This window comes from Carcharhinus amblyrhynchos, chromosome 1 (assembly GCF_965287045.1).
Source record: "Carcharhinus amblyrhynchos chromosome 1, sCarAmb.v2.hapA, whole genome shotgun sequence".
Lineage (NCBI taxonomy): Eukaryota > Metazoa > Chordata > Chondrichthyes > Carcharhiniformes > Carcharhinidae > Carcharhinus > Carcharhinus amblyrhynchos.
Window position 1 is genome coordinate 49350147 of NC_137324.1, and position 24812 is coordinate 49374958.

The 24812-nt window shown below is 42.0% G+C and overlaps 1 protein-coding gene across 3 annotated transcripts in view; it reads right to left on the minus strand.

Annotated features, from left to right (window-relative positions):
• Positions 1-19895: 19895 nt before the first annotated feature.
• LOC145335993 (mucosa-associated lymphoid tissue lymphoma translocation protein 1-like) overlaps positions 19896-24812 on the minus strand; it is a 128644-nt gene continuing 123727 nt past the window's right edge. For all 3 annotated transcript variants that reach the window (XM_080181717.1, XM_080181727.1, XM_080181736.1), the window contains exon 17: positions 19896-23192. In XM_080181717.1, the coding sequence (XP_080037843.1) occupies positions 22698-23192 (495 nt within the window). In that variant the 3' untranslated portion in view covers positions 19896-22697. The remainder of the gene's footprint in view (positions 23193-24812) is intronic.

Sequence of the window (24812 nt, forward strand, 5' to 3'; positions counted from 1 at the left end):
GACCAAACATCTAGCCAGAGATTCTGTTCCACTTAGTTCTGCTAATTTGAGAATGATTTGATTATTCTCAATAACGTGAACCATTTTATCGTTTTAAAAGCTGCAAGTAGGAGAAGTAATTTCCTGAGTTACACTAAAAATGTGGAAATTGAGCTGATGATGAATTTTTAAAAGTCCATTAATTATATCAGTGATAGTAGCAATCAAAGTTACATTAATTCAGGAAATTTGTGATTACCATTGACAATGGAGCTATGATAATTGACTTCCCACTGTCTCAGAAAGGCATTGATAGACTGATGCCAAAGTGCCAGGTTATAATGACACAGTGTAAACTATGATGTTCCAAACCACTCTGTACTATGGAAAAGGTGCTATGTAAATGCAAGTTACAGCTATTTATTTACACATTAAAAATAGCTCTAGGAAATCTGCTGGAAGTTCCTGCCTATTCATTCTGAGGTTGGCAGACTAGCAATAAGCGTGGCCCAGTAAAATTGGTTACTTCACATTTAGGGGTGAAACACTGAGGAAACTGGAAGTCGAAGTAAATTACCTAATATGCTCATCATAACTGGTTCCAGCATTTAAAAAAGAAATTGCTTGAGTGTTATCACCTTCCATCCAAATTGGTTATTTCTGGACTTCCTGCATTTTCATTATAGCCATCTTAATGTCATACCCCATAGGGGATAGCTTTGACAGTACAAAGTCTGTCAACAGACAACACCGGAAACATTGCAGAAAGCACAATCAGACAGACAGTACAATTCCATTTCAGGATTCCTGGTAGTTCTGAATTAGTGGAGGCATTGAATTATCCATAAACAAATTACCAGTAGTAATTATGTAAAGGATAGAACCAAGATAACTTCAATGCAAAGAGTGGAGATTTCTCATGAACTGGTACAAAGTAACCTGCTAAGAATAATTTGGAGTCTCTACGACATGCAGGCAGCAGTCAGGTCAGACTAAAATTGCATTCCCCGTGACAAAATAATCAATTGTGCACAGGACGGTTTTGAAAAACATCATTAAAGTAGGTATTTCAGCAAATGTGCGTCAGAGGTGGCCTTAATCTCCAATTCATGCTTTTTGGACCCAACGTCATGTAATAAGTGTATTAATAGCAGTAATTATGATTGATAACATTAGTATTGTTTGGTAATCTCAACTCCTTACCTCTCCACCTGAATTTTTTTTAAACTGAAGCCAGTAAAATGCCATTGGTATTGAAGTCTGTGACAATCTAAATTACATCTATTTCCTTTTTGGTCAGTTCTCAGCAAAATTGATACACACAAACATTGTTTTCTCTCCATAATGGCATTAGTTTTCTTTAAACAACATTGTAACCTTATTGTAGGATTATTTCACAAGGAGTGAAGTAGTCAAGAAGGCGTACTGCATGCTTGCCTCCATCAGCTGGAGCATTGAGTTTTAAAATTGGCAAGACATGTTGCAGTTTTATAGAATCTTTATGGTTAGGTAGCACATGGAATATAGTGTTCAATTCTGGTCGCCACACTACCAGAAGGATGTGGAAGCTTTGGAGAAGGTACAGAAAAGATTTACCAGGATGTTGTCTGGTATGGAGGGCATTAGCTATGAGGAGAGGTTGGAGAAACTTGGTTTGTTCTCACTGGAGCGACGGAGGTTGAGGGGTGACCTGATAGAAGTCTACAAGATTGAGAGAGGCATGGACAGAGTGGATAGTCAGAAGCTTTTTCCCAGGGTGGAAGAGTCAACTACTAGGGGGCACAGGTTTAAGGTGTGAGGAGGAAGGTTTAAAGGAGATGTACAAGGCAGATTTTTACACTAAGGGTGGTGGGTACCTGGAACTCACTGCTGGTGGAGGTAGTGGAAGCAGATGCGATAGTGAGTTTTGAAGGGCGTCGGGATAAATACGTGAATAGGATGGGAATAGAGGGATATGGTCCCTGGAAGGGTAGGGGGTTTTTGTTAAGCCAGGCAGCATGGTCCATACAAGCTTGGAGAGCCATTCCTGTGCTGTAATTTTCTTTGTTCTTTGAGTGAGCGCTCTTTCCTCAGCTTCTGCATTGGAACCCTCTTTAAGTAAAAAGGCCGTTATCGCAGTCAAAGCAGGAATACTTTACAATTACAAATCGCACGGTCAGATTATTCGGCACAGTGCCACAGTGGTTAGCACTGCTGCCTCACAGTGCCAGGGACCCAGGTTCAATTCTGGCCTTGGGTCACTGTCTATGTGTGGAGCTTGTAAGTTTTCCCTGTGTCTGCGTGGATTTCCTCTGGGTGCTCTGGTTTCCTCCCACAGTCCAATGATAGGCAGGTTAGGTGCAAAGGCCATGCTAAATTGAGATATGTGGGGTTATGGGAATAGGGCCTGGATGGGATTGTGGTCGGTGCAGATTCGATGGGCCAAATGGCCTCCTTCTGCATTGTAGAGTTTCTATGATTCTATGACTGTAATCTGACCATGCACTTTGTAATTGTAAAGTATTCTTGCTTTGATTGCGATAGCAGCCTTTTTACGCAAACAGGATTCCAATGCAGAAGCTGAGGAAAGAGCACTCTCACTTTGTGAAATAATCCTACAATATGGTTACAGTGTTGTTAAAAAAAACTAATGTAATCAGTGTCATTATAGAGAGAAAACAAGAAGTTTGACAGTTAAATGAGTGAAAAAAATCTAGAAATTGAAAAATCAAAACATATGTATTTATATAATTATGAGTTGAAATCTGCTGCCAGAGAATTGTGGTTTTATGTAACTAGACCAGTACTTCAGAGGCTTGGAAATAAAAAAAACTCATTTCAGTAAAAGCAACCTGGCTCACTAGTGTCATGGAGCAAAGGAAATCTATGGTCCTTACTTGGTTTGGTCTATATGTGAGCTCAAGTTTATGAAGGATGGGAGTTGGGAGATTGGTCAAGAGATAATTAGCATAATGTAATCTTCAACTGACAAAAGTTTGGTTGAAGTTTTCAAGGAGTTACACTCAATCCAGCCATTCTACGTTGCTTCATCAATGATCTCCCCATCTTCCCTCCATCATAAGGTCAGAAGTGGGGATGTTTGCTGAGGATTGCACAATGTTCAGCACCATTTGCGAATCATCAGTTGTGGAAGTTTTACTACATGCAAACATACATCTATGTTTGCATGTAGTAAGTAAGATTCATGCCACACAAGTGCCATGCAATGACTCTTCAACAGGGAGAATCTAACCATTGTTCGTTGTGACTTACTGTTGCAGACTGGTCCTTCACAACAAACTGCCACTGTCAGTAAACATAGATTTTGGGTTTGTCCATGCCTGCAATATCATTGATGATGTATATGGATCCAGGAATTTTTTTTTAGTTCTGTCCCATATGCTGCTGCATTAACAGACCCTGACTGAGGGTAATCTCTGGAAGCAGTACCTTCTGAGTGCTGTCCTGAAAGTTGTGATTTCTGGAGATCCCTCTGCCACAAAAACATGTCCCAGTGAATTTGGGACTCAGTTGCTCTGATGTTTAACTTGCATGGGCACCTCTTTCGAGCAACATCTAGATACCCGGATTATGCCTTTTTTTTACTCCAGTTCTGGGATCGATCTGACTCAGGCAAACTCGCAGATGTAGTAGACATGCCAACTCCTCAGGACTAAGATAACTTGCGGAGATGTCTCAGATTTTTCAACGTTCTAGTTTCATATATACCCAACCATGCCAATAAAGAGTAATCGCTTAGAAAGCTCTTAAGGAAAGATGTTCCACATTTATGACAAGAGGACCATCAACACGTGTTTGACTCAGTTGCGCAGGCATTGTTAGAAGAGATACATGTTCTATAATACTACAATCCCAGGAAAGAGATGGTTTTACAGGTCAATGCATTTCAAAAAAGGAAAAGTTGTGTGAGACAGCAAACCAATAGCATTTGGCTCCAGAAGTCTATTGCAAATCCAACATAATCCAATGCTTTGAACGTACTTGGTGCCGCTAGAGTCCACACACACCTATTTAGCAAATGATTAATTGTGGAATCTGATCACAGACCATTGGAAATGATCTTATGAAGCCACTGACAAGTGCACAGCCCAGACTATAACAACCTGTGATAAAATTACAGGGGTATGACTTGGACGTCTTTACAAACCAGGTAGCAAAATGATTATTTCAGACACAGTGGGCAGGTTATCAAATCTGAAGAAGACAGTGGATGTTTTGCAGGATCTGCAAAGAGATGACGTAGGTATTGAAGTAGAAGATGTACTCAATAAGTTTTGGTAAACACAAATGCAATATACTTCAGGAGGAGACAGCAAATGATCCATTATTGAAAGCATTATGGAGTTTTATTGTACAAGGTTGGCCTGATAGAGGACAAGAAGTTCCAAACACACTTGAATGTTTTTGGCCATACAGAGATAAGTTAGATATTTCAAGAGGTTTCTACGTTTTCTAAGTTTATTTATTAGTGTCACAAGTGAGCTTATATTAACACTGCAATCAGGTTGCTGTGACAGTCGCCACACTCCAGCACCTATTCGGGTAGAAAATAAGCTCCTAGTGGCTATGTCCAAGGTAAAGACTGAATCAGTTAGATAAAGACAACACAATGTTAATCTCTGAAGAAATGCGTCAGTGTCATGTGAAGTTGGGCTACCAAAGGAAGTTCCTCTCCAAGCCACTCACCATCCTGACGTGGAAATATGTCCCATTCCTTCACTGTCGCTGGGTCATTGTCCTGGAACTCCCTTCACAACAGCACTGTGGGTGTACCTGCACCTTAAGGTGTGCAACGGTTGAAGAAGGCAGCTCATCCTCACCTTCTCAAGGACAATTAAGGAGCGGCAATAAATGCTGACCTAGACAGTGATTCCAATATCCTGTTTATAAATACAAATAAAAGGACTAATTTTAATTTGTTCAGTGTTAGTAGCACAGTAACATTGGAACAGGATAATTCACCCACAATGCAGTCATGGTGTGGTCAGCTTTACATGTCCGTTAAGAAAAGTTATACTCACTCCAGTGATTCACAGCATCATATTCTTCACACTGCGATTAGAGAATCAAGATTCAAAGGTGTTTCAATACTCTTTGGTATCATTTCATTGGGAATTGTTGCTTTGTGAGTGATCATATTCTGAAGTTAGTTGAAGGTGTCTGACTGCTTGACTCTCAAACACATATTTCTATCTTTACCTCAACAGCACCATCACCTCTACTTCAGCAGAGGGACAGAGCAACAATAAAAAAGAACCACCATGACCTCTGAGTTCTCCAACTAATCTCAAATCATCCAGCCTTGAACACCATTCCTTTAAGAATATCCTGGAATTGGTCTCTGGCGTAATTGTGGGAGTAACATTATCACAAGGAGGAGGTCCACTTCTCTTCAAAACTAAGGCCAGGAAATAAACAGGGCCAACATAGTGTGAATAAATGGGAATGCATTACTAATAGTGAAGAACAAATATCCGAGAATTATATCAGAGACTTAATAAAAATTACTATTCCCTGATTCATGTCAATCAAGAATATCGTTCATCTACGCCTGACATTCCAACCCTGCTAGCCAAACCTTAGAATCCGAAGATAAAAACTTTCCTGACTGTTTCATGTGATTCCACTCTGAACATGAATCATTCTAATTCACTGAAAGGTAACCATTTTATTTATACATAATGCTATTTGATCACTATCTAATTCTATTTATTGGTGCTCTTTTCTGTGGACGATGTGAGCTTAACTAAACATGAGCATAACTAAACATGCCGTTTCCGTTCAGTCACTCATTTATTTTGCAAATTAAAAGTTATTTTGTATGAGTGCTGTAAAAAGGGAGGGAAAAACCATTAAAGTGGAAAAGGGTGTGTAATGTAAATAACTGGCATGTATAGGCAGAGTTACAATGGACAGAATTTTCCAGCTGTTCACGCCAGCAGGATTTTCTTGACCCCACTGTGGTGGACATAGATTTGGCTGATTGGTAAGATCACGCCCATTATAATGTGTTTGGTTTCACACAGAAATTGTTTGAAAACCTGCAAAAATCAATGGATCGATAAGGTGGCTGATCACATTTTCTGCTAATCTTCTTGCTATGGTCTGTTGTGTAAACACTCCTCCTTCAATAGATTTAAGAAAGAATCAGTTATACTTGATATTTTTTGAATGCCATTCTGAACCCTGCTGTCCTTCGTGTGGTTTCAGTACTGCACAATATAGGATCCTTTCGAATTAAATTTGGATCAGTCCAGGGTACAGAATATGATGGAGGCAATGTAGGAAGCCTACCAGGAAAAAGTGTCTGTCCCTTTTTATCCTCAAGATTCAATAATGTATTTTTAAATCTGTAAACTTTCAAAAGATCATTGTTTGACTCAGTTTTGGCACATTGCTGCCACCTAGTGGCTGGTGAGATGCCAAATTTTACAGCAAGAACATGTTCCAATGATTATTGAGCACTTGTTACTAAACACCTCATGGATTACTGAGAAAGACTTATACAAAAAGTGTTTACTGTCAAGTTACCTCTGATCCACATTTGGAATCCAATATCTTAACATTACTGTGGACTGAGCTTCACCACAGATTGCAACAAAGTGGTTCAACATTACCTTCTCAGAAGGGCTCCTCTTCAGTGAGACACAGATGAACAGGATATTCCAACAGCTGCCTCTTCATGTCTCGACATGTAAAAACATATTGGAGATTACCTTGGCCACATCTGTAGCTTTGAGTGATGTGTACGTTCGAGGGATGGTTCACAGCAGGGTCAGAAAATGATACGCAGTTTAAAATAGCTTAGTGGTTCAGATAGATTTAAAAATCATTACTTCAGAAAAAGGGAGTTGAGGAATTTATAAGAGATGTTTAAAACAATAAAAGGGGTGCTCGCTCTCTCTGCATGTAGTGCCCTCGTTGTACAAAGATTATTCATGCCATGATATAACTACAGGGAAATTCAACATTATAGGCCACAAAATCTACCACAGCTGCTGCAGGGAGTGGACCTATCCTGCACCACACTCTAGCCATCTAGCTAACTTGACTAGAAAGGAATTGAGAAATAAAATCTTGGCATTTATTGCTGAAGGAATAGAATATAAAAGTAGTGAAGTGTTGGTACTACTGTATAAAGCATTTGTGAGACCACAATTAGAATATTGTGTACAGTGTTGGTCCATTTACTTGAGGAGGGGATGTACTTGCACTGGAGGTGATTCAAAGGAGGTTCACTCAATTGATCCCAGAGGTGAGGGTTTGACTTATGAAGGGAGGTCAAGCAGTTTAGGACTATATCCCTGGAATTTAGAATAATGAGAGGAGATTTTTAAAAAAACTTTATTCCAATCCAATCAAGTCAAATTAAAGCCAATTCAGAGTCCCAACAAGTTGGGACATTCCCGATCCAAGCTGACAAGACAGGGCTCTCACCACCTGTCTTGGGCTTGACCTACATGATCCAAGCTGACCGGAGCAGGTGTAGCTCCTCCTCCAAGGCTTGATCTCATTTGCATCTTAGCCAAATGGCCAAGATGCCGCTTTAAAAAATTGCTTCAAGTGAAGCTGAAATGTAACCTAATGACTTCAACCAAGTGCAGCATGTCAATACTACACTTGATCTTAGCCAAAAGGCTGAGAAGAATAATGAGAGGAGATATAATTAAGGTGTACAAGATGAGGAAGTGTGTGAAATTCACTACCCCAGAGGGTGGTGGGTGTTGGGACATTGAGTGACATTGGCCTTTATAGCAAGGGGGATAGAATATAAAAGCAGGGAGGTCTTGCTGCAACTGTACAGGGTACTGGTGAGGCCATAGCTGGAGTACTGCGTGCAGTTTTGGTCACCGCACTTGCGGAAGGATATATTGGCCTTGGAGGGAGTGCAGAGAAGGTTCACTGGGCTGATACCGGAGATGAGGGGGTTGGACTATGAAAAGAGAATGAATAGACTGGGTCTGTTCTCATTAGAGTTTAGAAGGCTGAGGGGGGATTTTATAAAGACATATAAGATAATGAAGGGGATAGATAGAGTAGAGGTAGAGAGATTCTTCCTGCTTAAAAGGGATAGCAGAACTAGAGGGCACAGCCTCAAGATAAGGGGGGGTGCAGTTTAGATCAGAGTTGAGGAGGAACTTCTTCACTCAAAGGGTGGTGAATCTCTGGAATTCTCTGCCTGTTGAAGTGGTGGAGGCTACCTCGCTAAATATATTTAAGTCACGGGTAAATAGGTTTCTGATAGACAAGGGAATTAAGAGTTATGGGGAGTAAGCGGGAAAGTGGAACTGATCCACTTCAGATCAGCCACGATCTTATTGAATGGCGGGGCAGGCTTGAGGGGCTAGATGGCCTACTCCTGCTCCTAATTCTTATGCTCTTATGTAACTTTGAGGAAGAGGTGGATAGATTTTTAATTAGTAATGAATTTGAATGGGCAGGTAAGTGGAATTGAGGCTGAAATGAGATCAGCTGTGATTGTATTGAACGGCGGAACAGGCTCGAGGGGCTGATTTGCCTACTCCTGCTCCTAGTTCTTATCATTGGCTGTCAGGGAAATGTGGGCTTGGCAGAAGCAATATGGTGATTAGGATTGACATTGAGAGAGGCAAAACTAAGAAGGGATAAGAGTAAAGTCCTGTGACTACTCTTTGGGTAGTGCAAGATAGAGAATGAGGCAGCAGGGATAAAGACCAAGGAATCTCTTTGAAGAACAATGGGAGAAGGATGAATGATTCTTGAACTGACGGCTATGACACCGCAATGATTTATCATAGGTTGCTACCAAGGGAGAAGCTAGTACATTTGTAAAGTAAAAGAATAAATATTTGAAAAGGTGGAATAAAAAGGATTCCAGGGGGATGGGGTACAGAAGAGAGAACAGAGCGCTCCATGGGATAGACCCAGATGGCCTCTTCCTCTGCTACATTGTCCATCATTCTACAAAAACTCTCTTTTAGTGAGCCAATGCAAGAACATCCCAGAAGTTATAAAAAGCACTGCTTAGTTTTTGATATCACCATATTCTTAAACATTCATTTACAGGATGTGGGTGTCACTGGCTAGATCAGCATTTATTGCCCATCTCTACTTGCCCTTTAGAAAGTGATGGTGAGCAGCCTTCTTGAAGTGCTACAGTTCCTGGAGTGTAGATGCATACACAGTGCTACTAGGGAGTGACTTCCAGGACTTTGACCCAGCAACAGTGAAGGAATGGTGATATATTTCCAAGTCAGGATGGTGAGTGATTTGGAGTGAAATATCCAGGTGGTGTTCCTAAGTCTCTGCTGCTCTTGTCCTTCTAGATGGCTGTATTTGTGGGTTTGAAAGGTGCTGCCTAAGGAACCTTAATGAGTTCCTTTCACTTTATTCTTCATGGGTTATGAATGTTGCTGGCTGGGCCTTGTCGTCCTGTAGTGCATCTTGTAGATGGTGCACATGGTTGCCATTGTTCATTGGTGGTGGAGGAATTGAATACTCATGGAAAGGGTAACAATGAAGAGGGCTGCTTTGTCCCAGGATGGTGTCAAGCTTTCTGAATGTTGTTGGATCTGCACCCATCCGGGCAAGTGGTGAGAATGTCATTATACTCCTCTCTTGTGCCTTGTAGTTGGTGGAGACTTTAGGGAGTCAGGAGGTGAGCTACTCGCTGCAGGATTTTCAGCCTTTGAGCTGACCTGGTAGCCAAAGTGTTTATTTGGGTAGTCCAGTTCAGTTTCTGGTCAATGATAATCCATAGAATGTTGATAGTGGGGCACTGGGTGATTGGAATGCCATTGAATATTAAGGGGCAATTGTTGGAGATGGTCCTTGCTTGGCACTTGTGTTATTTGTCACTTGTCAGCCCAAAGCAGGATAATGTCTAATTCTTGCTACATGTGAACATAGAGAGTTTCAGTATCTAAGGAGTCATAAATGGTGTTGAACATTGTACAATCATCAGCGAACATCCCCCCCTTCTGACCTTATGTTGGAAGGAAGGTCATTAATGAAGCAGCTGGTGATTGGGACTAGAACACTACACTGAGGAACTCCTGCAGTGGTGATATAGAGCTGAGATGATTGACCTCCAACCACTACAACCATCATCCTTTGTGCCAGGTATGAGTCCAACTAGAGGAGGGGTTTCCTCCTGATTCCCATCGACTCCAGTTTTGCCAGGGCTCCTCGATATCACATTCGATCAAATGCTGCCTTGATGTCAAAGGCAGTCACTCTCACCTCGCCTCTGGAATTTAGTTCTTTTGCCTGCAACTGAATCAAGGCTATAGTAATGTCAGGAGTGATCCTGGCAGGATCCAAACTGAGTGTCTGTGAGCAGGTTATTTCTCGGTAAGTGCCAGTTGATAGCATTGTTGATGGCCCCTTCCATCAATTTACTAATGATCGAGAGTAGACTGATAGGATGGTAATTGTCTGGTTTGGATATGTTCCATTTCGAGTGTGCAGGACATACCTGCGCAATTTTCTGCATTGCCGGGTAGATGCCAGTGGTGTAGCTGTACTGAAACAGCTTGGCTAGGGGCATGGCAAGTTCTGGAAATCAAGTCTACAGTACTATTTCTGAAATATTGTCAGGGCCCATTGCCTTTGCAGTATCCTGTGCCCTCACCTATTTCTTGATATCACGTGGGATGAATCAAATTGGCTGAAGACTGACATCCAAGATGCTGGTGACCTCTGGAAGAGGCCAAGAAGGATCATGCACTTGGCACTTTTGGCTGAAGATTGCTTCAGCTTTATCTTTTGCATTGAAGTGCTGAGCTCTTCCATCAGTGAGGATGGAGATATTTGTGGAGCCTCCACCTCCAGTGAGTTGTATCATTGTCCACCACCATTCATGACTGAATGTGTCAGGTCTCTGGAGCTTAAATCTGATCTGTTAGTTGTGGAATTGTTTATCTCTGCCTATTACTTGTTGCTTGTGTTGTTTGGTACACAAGCCGTCCTGTGTTGGAGTTTCACCAGGTTGAGATTTCATTTTCAGCTACGCTGGGTGCTGGTCCTGGCATGTGCTCCTATACTCTTCATTAGTAGAGGGGGCAATATGCCAGGCCATGAGGTTACAGATTATGGTTGAATGCAATTCTTCTGCTGCTGATTGCCCGCAGTGCCTCATTGATGCCCAATCTTGAATTGCTAGATCTGTTTGGAGTCTATCCTATTTAGCATGTTGGTAGTGCCACACGACTCAGTGGAGGGTATCCTTCCACAAGGACTGTTGCAGCAGTCACTCTTACCAATACTGTCATGGACAGATGCATCTGCGGCAGGCAGGTTGGTGAGAATGAAACCATGTATGGTTTCCCCTCTTCTTGGTTCCCTCGCTACCTGCTGCAGGATCAGTCCATTAAGACCCAGCCATCTCGATCTGTGCTGGTATTCCTGGCCACCCTTGGTGATGGACATTCAAGTCCCCCACCCAGAACATGCTGTGTATTCTGGTCGCCCTTAATGCTTCCTCCAGGTGATGCTCAATGTGGAAGTGTCTTGATTCATCAGCTGAGAGGGGAAGGTATACGCTGTGTTTCAAAAATTAAAGTAAATCTGTAACCATATTTTTATGATCATAATGTCACAACTCACAGCAGTACCACTACGTTCTTGTTGATGTCAGTGTTGAGCTATTGGAAGTTACTGTTCCTAATATTACAATCTTATTAATCTTCAGTTAATTCAGACACAGCACCAGAATTTACATCACCAGTATATAGTTCATTACCAAGAGATGGCATTACCACCTGAATTTGAGTCCTAAAGGTAAGCTGGCAGGAAGTGGAAAGTCAAACAACATGAATATGGCAGGGAGATGGGAAACATTGCAAGGACTCAGAGCAGAGGGGAATTAGGAACAAGAGGAAAAGAAGGAGAATAAGGAACATTGTAGGCAGAGAATCAGATAAGTCAGAGTAAAAAATAGTCAGAAAGGGAAAAAAAAGTTAAAAATGCTGACATTAAGGTTTTATACCTGAATGCTCAGAGCATTCGAAACAAAATGGATGAATTAGTTGCACAAACAGAGGTAAAGGGGTATGATATAGTTGGCACTATGGCGATATGGCTCCAAGGTGAGCAAGGATAGAAACTAAACATTCAGGGCTATTCGAATGTTTAGGAAGAAAAAGATGGTGAAGTTCTTGATTTTTGATTAAAGATGATATTGATATGATATTGAAAAAGGTATTAGCAAAGATAAAAGCAAATTTCTGCAGATGCTGGAATCTGAAACCAAAAGAGAAAATGGTCAGCAGGTCTGGCAGCATCTGTAAGGAGAAAAAAGAGTTGATGTTTCAAGTCCAGATGACCCTTTGTCAAAGCTAAAAGGCATAGGAAGTGGGGGATATTTATACTGTGAGGGAGGGAATGAAAGATGAGTCATAGCAAAGCTATGATTTAATCTCTCCTTCTATGACTGACCTGTTATCCCAGGAATCAGCCTGGTAAACCTTCGTTGTACTCCTTCTATAGCAAGGGCATCCTTCCTTGGCAAAGGACACCAAAACTGCACACAATACTCCAGATGTGGCCTCACCAACGACCTGTACAATTACAGCAAAACATCTCTATCCCTATACTCAAATTCTTTTGTTATGAAGGCCAACATGCCATCTGCCTTCTTTACTGCCTGCTGTATCTGCACACTTACTTTCAGTGATTGATGCGTGAGGACACCAAGGTCTTGTTGAGTATCCACCTCTCTCAATTTACACCCATTCAAGTAATAATCTGTCTTCCTATTATCTTCCAAAATGGATAACTTCACATTTATCCACATTGTACTGCATCTGCCCACACACTCAGCCTGATCAAATTACACTGAAGCATCTTTGCATTCTCCTCACAGCTTACTCTTCCACCCAACTTTCTATCATCTGCAAATTTGGAAGTACGCATTTCCTCTTCCATGTCATTAATAAGCTAGGTGGATTGACCCAAACAGGTGCCAGAGTGCGGTGACTAGGGGAATTTCACAGTTACTTCATTGCAATGTTAATGTAAGCCTTACTTGTGACTAATAAATAAACTTTAGCTTTTAATATATAATGTGCACAGATCCCTGCGGAAATCGACTAGTCACTGTGATTTCATTAGCACTGGTTACTCACAACAGAAACATTGAATCCCTACAGAGCAACAGGCCATTCGGTCCATCATATCTGCACCAACTCTCTGACAGTGTCTTATCTAGGCCCACTCCCACGCCCTTTCTCCATAACCTCACAAATTTACCATGGCTAATCCATCTGACCTATACATCTTGGAACACTAAGGGGCAAATTAGCATGGCCAATCCACCTAGCCTGCACATCTTTGATTGTGCGAGCAAGCCAGAGTACCCAGGGGAAGCCCTCACAGATCCAGGGAGAGTGTGTAAACTCCAGAGTCACCCGAGGCTGGAATCAAACCCGGGTCCATAGTGCTGTGAGGAAGCAGTGCTAACCACTGTGAGACTCAGTGGCCAATCTATATTGGGGGCGGCACGGTAGCACAGAAGTAAGCGCTGCTGCTTCACAGTGCCAGGGACCAGAATTCAATTCCTGGCTTGGGTCACTTTCTGTATGGAGTTTACATGTTCTCCCCGTGTCTGTGTGGGCTTCCTCCCACAGTCTGAAAGACGTGCTGGTTAGGAGCACTGACCTGAACAGGCGCCAGAGTGTGGCGACCAGAAGAATTTCACAGTAACTTCATTGAAGTGTTTATGCAAGTGTTACTTGTGACTTGAATAGTGTGTGGAAAGGGTTGCTACCACTTTTGGATAGCATAAACCATATTAGATAGTCATTTATTTTAAAATAAAAATAGTAATTTTTAATAGCAAGAATATGGAAAATTGATGACAACCCCACATTGCTTGTTTAGATCTTAAATATAAGTTTAAAGGAATGGGACAGGAGATGGAAAGAAAAATACGAATCTTGACAGCTTTATTAACTATGGTGAAGGTAAATAACATAGTATAAAGGCTTAATAGTTAATATGTATTAGCTGATATGCATCACCAGTAGTGTCTGATCACATGCATCCAAATTGTAGAAAGAGATGCTACTGGAATAAGCTATGTACTTATCTATCCATGCGTATGTTAATAGAAAGTTTGAACGTTTCTAGAGACCTTGTTTCCAGCAGTTTGCATTAAATACACATAGAAACATAGAACATTACAGCACAGTATAGGCCCTTCGGCCCTCAATGTTGTGCCGAGTTATGTCCAATCCCAAGATCAAGCTATCCCCTCCGCATAATTCTGGAGTGCTCCATGTGCCTATCAATAACCGCTTGAAAGTTCCTGAAGTGTCCGACTCCACTATCACAGCAGGCAGTCTATTCCACACCCCAACCACTCTCTCAGTAAAGAATCTACCTTGGACATCCCTCCTGTATCTCCCACCATGAACCTTATAGTTATGGCCCCTAGTAACAACTACATCCGCCTGAGGAAATACTCTCTGCACGTCCACTTTATCAATCCCTCTCATCATCTTGTAAACCTCTATTAAGTTGCTTCTCATTCTTCTCTGCTCCAAAGAGAAAAGCCCCAGCGCCCTCAACCTTTCCTCATAAGACCGACCCTCCAAACCAGGCAGCATCCTGGTAAATATCCTCTGCACTCTCTCCAATGCTTCCACATCCTTCTTATAATGAGGTGACCAGAACTGAACACAATATTCCAAATGTGGTCTCACCAATGTCCGGTATAGTTGCAGCATAACCCCACGGCTCTTAAACTCAAACCCCCTGTTAATAAACATTAACACACTATAAGCCTTCTTCACGGCTCTATCCACTTGACTGGCAACCTTCAGAGATTTGTGGATATGAACCCCAAGATCTCTCTGTTCCTCCACATTCCTTAGAACCCTGCCTTTGACCCTGTAATCTGCATTCAAGTTTGTCCTACCAAAATGAATCACCTCACACTTATCAGGGTTAAACTCCATCTGCCACTTTTCGGCCCAGCTCTGCATCTATCAATGTCTCTTTGCAGCCTGCAAGAGCCCTCCACCTCATCCACTACTCCACCAATCTTGGTGTCGTCAGCAAATTTACTAACCCACCCTTCAGCCCCTTCTTCCAAGTCATTGATAAAAATCACAAAAAGCAGAGGACCCAGCACTGACCCCTGTGGTACACCGCTGGTAACTGGCCTCCAGTCTGAAAATTTTCCTTCCACCACCACCCTCTGTCTTCTATGATACAGCCAGTTACTTATCCAATCGGCCAAACTTCCTTCTATCCCACACCTCCTTATCTTCTTCATGAGCCTACCATGGGGAACCTTATCAAACGTCTTAGTAAAATCCACGTATTCAACATCAACTGCTCTACCTTCGTCGACATACTAAGTTACCTCCTCAAAGAATTCAATCAAATTTGTGAGGAAAGACTTACCCCTCACGAAACCATGCCGACTATGCCAGATTAAACTGAATCTTTCCAAATGGTCATAAATCCTATCTCTCAGGACCCTTTCCATTAACTTACCGACCATCGAAGTAAGACTAACTGGCCTATAATTACCAGGATCATTCCTATTTCCTGTCTTGAAAAGAGGAACAATGTTTGCCATTCTCCAGTTCTCTGCCACTATGCCTGTTGACAGTGAGGATCCAAAGATCAAAGCTAAAGGCTCCGCAATCTCATCCCTTACCTCTCAAAGTATCCTAGGATGTATCCCATCTGGCCCAGGGGACTTATCCACCCTCAGGTTTTTCAAAATTGCTAATACATCTTCCCTCAGAACATCTACCTCCTCCATCCTATCAGCCTGTATCACACACACCTCGTCAAAAACATGGCCCCTCTCCTTAGTAAACACTGAAGAAAAGTATTCATTCAATGCCTCACCTATCTCTTCTAACTCCATGCACAAGTTCCCACCACTATCCTTGACCAGCCCTAACCTCACCCTGGTCATTCTTTTATTTCTCACATTAGAGTAAAAAGCCTTGGGGGGTTTCTTTTATCCAACCCACCAAGGACTTCTCATGCCCTCTCCTAGCTCTCGTAAGCCTTTTCTTTAACTTGAGTGTTATAACCTTATAACACTCAAGCGACCCAACCGAACCTTGCTTTTTCATCCTTACATACGCTTCCTTTTTCCTCTTGACAAGACATTCAACCTCCTTTGTGAATCATGGTTCCCTCACTTGGCCATTTCCTCCCTGCCCGCCAGGGTCATACCTATCAAGGACACGCAGTATTTGTTCCTTGAAAAAGCTCCACTTTCCGTTTGTGCCCATATCAGATAGTTTCTGCTCCCATCTTATGCTCCCTAATTCTTGCCTAATTGCATTATAATTACCCCTGCCCCAGTTATAAATCTTGCCCTGTCATGTGACCCTATCCCTCTCCATTGCAATAATGAAGGACACCGAATTGTGGTCACTATCTCCAAAGTGCTCTCCCACAAACAAATCTAACACTTGGCCCGGTTCACTACCCAGTACCAAGTCCAATGTGGCCCCACCTCTTGTTGGCTTATTCACATATTGTGTCAGGAAACTCTCCTGCACACACTGTGCAAAAAGTGTCCCATCCAAACTATTCGACCTATAAAGGTTCCAATCAATATTTGGAAAGTTAAAGTTGCCCATGATAACTACCCTGCAACCGCCACACCTATCCATAATCTGCTTTGTCATTTCCTCCTTCATATCTCTATTACTATTTGGGGGCCTATAGAAAACTCCTAACAATGTGACTGATCCTTACCTCTTTCTAACTTCAGCCCATATTACCTCAGTAGGCAGATCGCCCTCAAAATGCCTTTTAGCAGCCGTTAAACTATCCTTGATTAACAATGCTATTCCTCCACCTCTTTTACCAGAACTGCCAACAACCATTCTTGTTCCTGTTCTAACCATGTCTTCGTAATGGCCACAACATCATAATCCCAAGTACCAATCCATGCTCCAAGTTCACCTACCTTATTCCTGATGCTCCTTGCATTGAAGTAGATACCCTTCCATCCACCATCCTGTCTGCCTGTACACTCCTGCGACCTTGGTACCTTCCTCAGTACCTCGCGATCCTCAACACTGGCTTTTGGACTACATCTCATTTTCCCAACTCCCTGACAAATTAGTTTAAATGCCCCCCCACCCCCAAAGAGCAGATGCAAATTTTCCTCCCAGGATATTAGTGACCCTCTGGTTCAGGTGCAAACCATCCTGTTTGTACAGGTCGCACCTTCCCCAGAATGTGCTCCAATTATCCAAGCAAATGAAACCCTCTCTCCTACACCATCCCAGCAGCCACATATTAATCTGCTCTCTCTCCCTATTCCTCAACTCACTAGCACGTGGTACCGGCAACAAACCAGAGATGACAATATGCTTTGTCCTTGCTTTCAGCTTCCAGCCTAGCTCCCTAAATTCCTGTTTTAAATCCCCATCTTTCTTTCTACCTACATCGTTGGTACCAATGTGCGCCACGATCTGCGACTGATCCTCCTCCTCTTTAAGGATCTTGAAAACACGGTCACAGACATCACAGACTCTTGCACCCGGGAGGCAGCATACCATCTGTGAGTCTCTTGCTGCCACAGAACCTCCTATCTGTCTAACCATCGTGTCCTCAATTACTATTGCTCTCCTGCTCTCCTCCCTTCCCTTCTGAGGCACAGGGATGGACTCAGTACACCTGGAACTGTTGGTGAAAATAGATAAGTAAGTGTTAAATATCTTGATGCTCAAATTCTTTTATGCTAATAAAGCATAATTTTGGATTTAGCAGCAACAAGTCAAAGCTAGCACAAGTCATAACAGGCACCACAAGTCAAATCTAGAGCTTTAATTGAACAAATCATACCTCAGTCAAACTGATCTGCATCGCAAGGAAAATAAGAAACCTGTAAAATGAGAAATGGCATTCAATATCAAAAACCGCTAAGTCATCTGCATTAGCCCAACAGCAGCCATCTGCCAACAGGTAAAACTTGGAACCAAATTCTTCAACACAACCATACTTGGGGGTTTATTTTAAAAGCAATCTTCAGTGATGATTGCTTAATCAGCCAATAACTGCCAAAGCAAACATTGGGCGAGTTTCCAGCCCTTCTAGTGGCTCTTTCCAGTCCTGCCAAAGTCTTGCCCTGCAATGGAGAGTTGAGCAAACTGTGTACAAGCCCACAGATTTTGACAGCATCAGAAGTTCCCACCGATAGCCAATGGCTCACTGCATCTGCCGTGGAAAACCCATGCAGCTGAGGGGTTGGGGGGTGGTGTGGTGGTTGCGGGGCGGGGGGGGGGGGCAATCAAAATCACAAAGTTTTTGGATTTCTGAGGGTGAATTTTTGGTCTTGCAACAAAAATTTCAGTGTTATAGCTTATTAGACATTTGTTCATTCAATCCTAGAGTGTACAAGTTCTGCATGGGATCCTTATATAGCGAAAGACATAAATAAAATTGAAGCGATTGACATGTTGTAGGATTTTGCACCAACCAGTATAGGAAATATACCAGTGTCAATTCTTTGATCAAAGATTTGGAATGGGAATCACTGCAGCAACCGAGAGAGAATAATGGACTGACCATGTTCTATAAAGAATGGAATGGACTGGTGGGAATTGACTGGGACAAGAACTTGGCACCTCCAGCAATGACAAAACACTTACACAAAATACAAAGATCATTTGTTTCCAAGACAGTGTGCCAACAATCTTTCTTCCCAAGGACAATCCCACAATAGAACAAGCTGACAAAGGAAACAGTCACAGTCCCCACAGCCCCCAGAAACCTTCACGACCCATTTTTTGATGATATCCATTTAAAAGTTTTCATTATCAAGACTGCTATATCAGCAGGTCATATCTGGTTACCCAGCACTAATATAAATGTTGATGGAATACGGATATTAATCTGTGATGCCGAGAGCATTGACAGCAGCAGAAGCAGAAAAACACATGAGGAACATGCTCAGATATAGGGCGGAATTCTCCCATTCCGCTCACCACAGGAATCGTAACAGGCAGGACACGGACCATGCGATGGTCCTCTGATCTCAGGTGGGATTTTCCGGTCTTGGAGTGAGTGTGGCTGGAAAATCTGGCCTATAATTTTTTCTGTATATAGATCTGGCAGTTTTGCAGCAAATGATCATTTCTAATTCTAGAGACGAAGGATGAGAGGTGACCTGATAGAAGTGTATAAGATGTTGAGAGGTATAGATTAGGTGGATTCTCAGAGGCTTTTTCCAAGGGCTGGAATGGTTGCTACAAGAGGACACAGGTTTAAGGTGCTGGGGAGTAGGTACAGGGGAGATATCAGGGTTAAGTTTCTCACTCAGAGTGGTGGGTGACTGGAATCGGCTGCCGTCGGTGGTGGTGGAGGCAAATTCGATAGGGCCTTTCAAGAGACTTCTGGATGACTACATGGAACTTAATAGAATTGAGGGTTATTGGTAAGCCTAGTAGGTATGGATATCATTGGCGCAACTTGTGTGCCAAAGGGCCTGTTTGTGCTGTAGTTTTTCTATGTTCTATGTACTAATTCATGAAATATCAGTCCTTGAATCAGTAATTGAATTGGGATCACTATTTTTATATATGATAACTTTATAAAATGTACGTAGGTGCCTTCACATTCATTATTGAATAGCCTAATATAGAAAAAAGCCAAAAAATTAAATGTTATTTTTCAGTAATGTTACTAGAAAGACTGAATACATGAGTGCCAAGAGAAAATAGGGTGATTTTAGTGTACAAATGCTTCATATAGAGCAGAGCATTACTTGGTTTACTATTTTAATAGACATTAAACAGTTTATTTTTAAACAGTTTAAATTCCCATAAAAATAGCAAAGAAATATAGAATCCCACAGTGCAGAATGATGCCATTTTGGCCCATCAAGTCTACACCAACTCTGAAACAGCATCTTACCCGGGTCCACCCCCCTCACTTATCCCTGTAAACCCATGCATTGTCATGGATAATCCATTAAATCCACACATCCCTGAACACTAAGGGGCAACTTAGCATGGTCAGCATAACTAACCTGCACATCTTTGGACCGTGGGAGGAAACCAGAGCACCCGGAGAAAAGCCAAGCAGACATGGAGAGAATGTACAAACTTTTCACAGAAAATTACTCAAGGCCGGAACTGAACCTGGTTCCCTGACATTGTGAGGCAGCAGCGCTAACCCCTGTGCCACTGCGTGAGCACATTAGTATGAGGTAGTCCGTGTAGACCTAACCGCAGTAAGAAGTCTCACAACACCAGGTTAAAGTCCAACAGGTTTATTTGGTAGGAAAAGCCACTAGCTTTCGGAGCGCTGCTCCTTCGTCAGTTATGTGGGAGTTTTGTTCACTAACAGGGCATATAAAGAACTCAAGACCTAACCATACATTCTCCTGGATAACATAATACACAAAACATCTCTTAAGTATTAAATGCAACAACTTTAACATTTAATAACTCTGGCTTTCCCCATACATTTTAGGCAACTCTTTAGCTTTGATGTTCATGTCAATGATCATGGTGTCTATTTTTTACTCCACCTGACTGGTAAATCAGGATGTCACTCTTTCATGCAGAAGATGGCAAACTTGTGGAAAAACCAAATATTGGAAGCAGAGGTTACTGTACATTTCAAGGCAGTAATGCTTGTATTTTTGTATTATTATCTACTACTCTTTTCAAACAGTTAAAATGATGGGTAGTTGTGGTATGTGTTGGGAATAAACAGAATGTGTACCAGCAGCATGAAACAGGCTTGAGATCAATCAGGAGCTGATTTTTCACCTTGCCCAGTCTTCCTCCTGGTAATCATTAGTCCATTGGTCATGGTCACATTGCTGCTGTGGGATTTTTCTGTGCAACAATTGGATGCTGCGTTGCAACAGTGACAACACTTCAGAAACACTTCATTGGCTGTAAAACACATCCAGTAGTCACGAAGGGCGCCATATAAATCCAAACCTTTTTTTCTTTTTAAAGTGCAAAAACTATACTCCCAAATATTATTGGACTTGCCTTCCAGTCTCACTGCCACTTCTATCTGGTTTGAAATTAAAAATCATGGTAGTACTCTTCAAGTCCACAGAAAATAAAGCCTGGCGCAGGGTGTAACAGGCTGCTGATTCACTACAAGCTTGTTCCACACCAATGGTTTACATTAATGGTGTCTCCATGGTGCCCGATACACATCTTAACTTTTCAATTGAATACCAGGTTAAAGTCCAACAGGTTTATATGGACTTCCTCAGATGACTCACCTAAGGAGCAGCGCTCTGAAAGCTCGTGATTCCAAATAAACCTGTCGGACTTTAACCTGAGATCACCCCGGTCCAACACCGGTATCTCTACATCATTGATTGAATGGTAAACAAGACAAAATGACATATTAATTTCCAACCTTTGAGTCTAGTCCAATAGATAGAAATAATCTTTTCTTGTCCTCAAGAATAGAATATTCTTACAGGCAGACATATCTGGCAGAGAAACTTTTGCTTTGATATGTCTAATAATGTATTCTGGGAAAACATAATGATCTGAAACTTGCTTGTTTGAAGCAATCAGGGAATTTTGCAGAGTGTTTCCTCTAATTGGTTCCAGGCCTTTGTTTATTGTGTCTTCTTTGGGAGTTAATTTCAATTCTTGGGGCAATGATGTGCATTTCAGTTTGAAAATAAATTTAGGAATTAATATATGAGGGTTGAAAGAGATAAATTATTGTGAGTGGTTGATGTACAAAAGGGGAGGCAGTGACGTAGTGATGTTGTCGCTGGACTAGTAATCTAGAGATCCGACCTCACCCACTGCTGGGATTCTCCCGTCCCACTGCAGTGGATAGAGATTTGGCTGAGTGCCAAATTCTCCATTCTTGTTGACAGCGCGGTTGAGCGTGAACTGCCGGAGAATTCCAGCCCTAGGGTAATGCTTTGGAGACCTGGGTACAAATCGCCCTATGACAGACGGTGAAATTTGAATTCAATGAAAATATGAATTAAAAGTCTAATATGAACGTGAAACCATTGTTGATTGTCGTTAAAAACCTACCTGGTTCACTAATGTTCTTCAGGGAAGGAAATATACCATCCTTACCTGGTCTGGCCTACATACTCCAGGGACAGCAATGCTGTTGCCCACATCCCATGAATTCTCTTCCTCATTAAAAACAATTTTAGAATCCTCTCATCACTATTTCCTGACTTACTCCATCTTTTGCTACAATCCTTTAAGCTTTGCAATCTTCTGCACTAAACCTTCACCTAAAACTTCCTATCAATTGTGATAAGTACGTGATTATACACTGAGAATGTTGAAGGTCTGTTGAAGGCAGCAGAGAAAACAATTAAGGTGCACCAGTTCACAACTGGTAAACAATAAGATTAAACTCTGGATCCTGACTGTAATTCAGGAAATGGCCTGGGGAGGGTTGGAAAATGACTCATGGTCAAATAGGCTGCCCAATTTTATGAATTTGACCAAAATCTGCCTACCTTAATGCAGTTGATCAACCTGTGTTTGGTCACATTGGCTAAGACAGCTCATTAATTTCTAGAAACTCCCTTTTACGACCATAGAAATTCTGGATGCTAGCCATTCCTTGTGTATTGTGTTGTTAGTGTGCAAATGAAAAGAAATACATTGGGTGAACCCATTATCTATGTGTCACTGCGGTGGATATATTTGACAGTTTGTTACATCCAGCAGGTGCCAGCATGGTTCTGGTGAAAAATCCTCCTTGGCCCATTCAGAATAATTATTTGTGCATTAATGCTCAGTGAACTTCAGGCAGTCAGCGAAATCAGATTGCAGATCATTGATATCACTCTCAACAGGAATGTTGATCTCCCTTATATTGCTACTACAGAAGTTAGATATTTGACCCCAGTCAGTGTACGTGGTGTATTTACAGCTGTCAGAAGGAATGGTGCAGCCTATTGCACCCATCACGGCCGAATTTAGGTTGTAGACTCCGAGGTGAGAGTTATCTTGATAATGTTGGTTGTGATGGTGGTGATAATGCTCAAATTCTGCACTGTAAGCCATGCTTCGCACTGGACTGTGAGATGGGCTATGGACTGGGCTGTGTGATGGACTGTGAGGCATAGCGCAGGTCACGAGGCAGCTGTTCCTCCTGATGTTGCGGTGGATGTCCAGCTTTGCAATGAGTGGTTTTCCTACATCTACCTCCTTGGCTTCTTCCACAGGTTCATCAAGCCCTTGGTACTGATAGCGAAGGCAGGCAGTGAACACTAGCCGTTCCTGCAGCAGAAGAATGTGAACTGAGGTTACTTCTCTGTACTCAGTTTACTTCAAAAAACTAAACATGACAAACGAAAGACAAGTTTAGGCAGGAAACTGAATAGCATTCAAAAAAATAATAACCCAGCGAAGAAGAAACTTCTCTTCAAATTTATTACAGAAAAGCTGCAGATTAGCTTTTATGCTGGTGCATATTTTCAACATGGCACTTATGGCAAGGTACTCTGAGAGCTGGCTTTGCCTATTTCTACAGTAACTTAACATGTTAGGTGTCCAAGGTTGACATGAGGTGTGTTCTCAGAGACATAAACACCTGGGGCTTCTTTGGGATTTTTCCTCCTATTTTGCTGTAACTTTTGGGGAAGAGGTGCTGAAATTCTCCATTAAATGTGTCAATGTAAACTTGCTGATGTTATGAAGTAAGAATACAGCCCTCCTAAAAAAGATGTTGGACAGAATTCTCTGCATGTGTAAGCTGGTGAGATTCTCTGGTCCCACCGGTGGTGCACCACTTGTCGCGGGTTTCCCAGTGGCATGGGTGGCTTCAACGGAAAATCCCAGTGACAGCAGAAGGACCAGAGGATATCATTGCTAGCGACGGACGTGTTGCCTCCTGCCACTGAGATAAAGAGAATCGCCCCGATTATCTGAATAGAATGTTCCAGGATGGAGAAATAGTCAGATGAAACGTGATAACTTTGTGCCATGTTTTTCAACTTGCAAGTGGACATTATAGATTGCGGTTGTTGCACTTGGAGCTTGGATATTTGTGGCAGCAAAACAAATGTTTAAATTTTGACAATATAGAAAAAAATGAAGAAACAAACATCTGCCAATCAAACAGGATCATTTGACATTTGTGTGATAGTGTAAAGTGAAAGACAGCGCACTGGCAGCCAGTTTTACACCTCTCCTGATCTGTTACGGGCAAATTGCACTTAAGTTGTTTGGGCCTTTTGATGAGGTAACAGGGAGGGTTGATGAGGGCAATGCTGTTGATGTGGCGCACATGGACTTCGAGAATGCATTTGTTACAGTGCTGCACAACAGACTCGAGAGCAAAGTTAGAATTTGTGGAATAAAAGGGAGAGTGGCAATGTGGATACAAAATTCTCTGAATGATTGGAAACAGAGAAATGGAGAACAGTTGTTGTCCAGACTGGGTTAGATCTATAGTGGAAATCCCTAGCCACAGGCATCAGAACTCTTGCATTTCCAGAAACATATTATTGACCTTGGAGTGCAGGCACAATTTTGAAATTTATGCATGGTACTAAACTTGAAAGTACTGTGAACTGTTAGGAGGATTACATAGATTCTCAAAAGAACACAGACCATTTGGTGGAACAGACAGACAAGTGGGCCAGATCTGGCATCACACTTTAGGAAATATATGAAGGCGTTAGAGAAAGTGCAGAAAAGATGCCAGAAGAGAAGGCTCCAGGGGATGAAGAACTTCAGTTAACGTGAAAAAGTTGGGACCATTCTCTTTGGAGAAGAGCAGGCTGAGAGGAGATTTGGTAAACATATTCAAAATCATAAGGACAGATAAGTAGGAACTCTTCTTATTGATGGAAAGATTGAGAACCAGAGGAAACTGATTTAAGATAATTGGCCAAA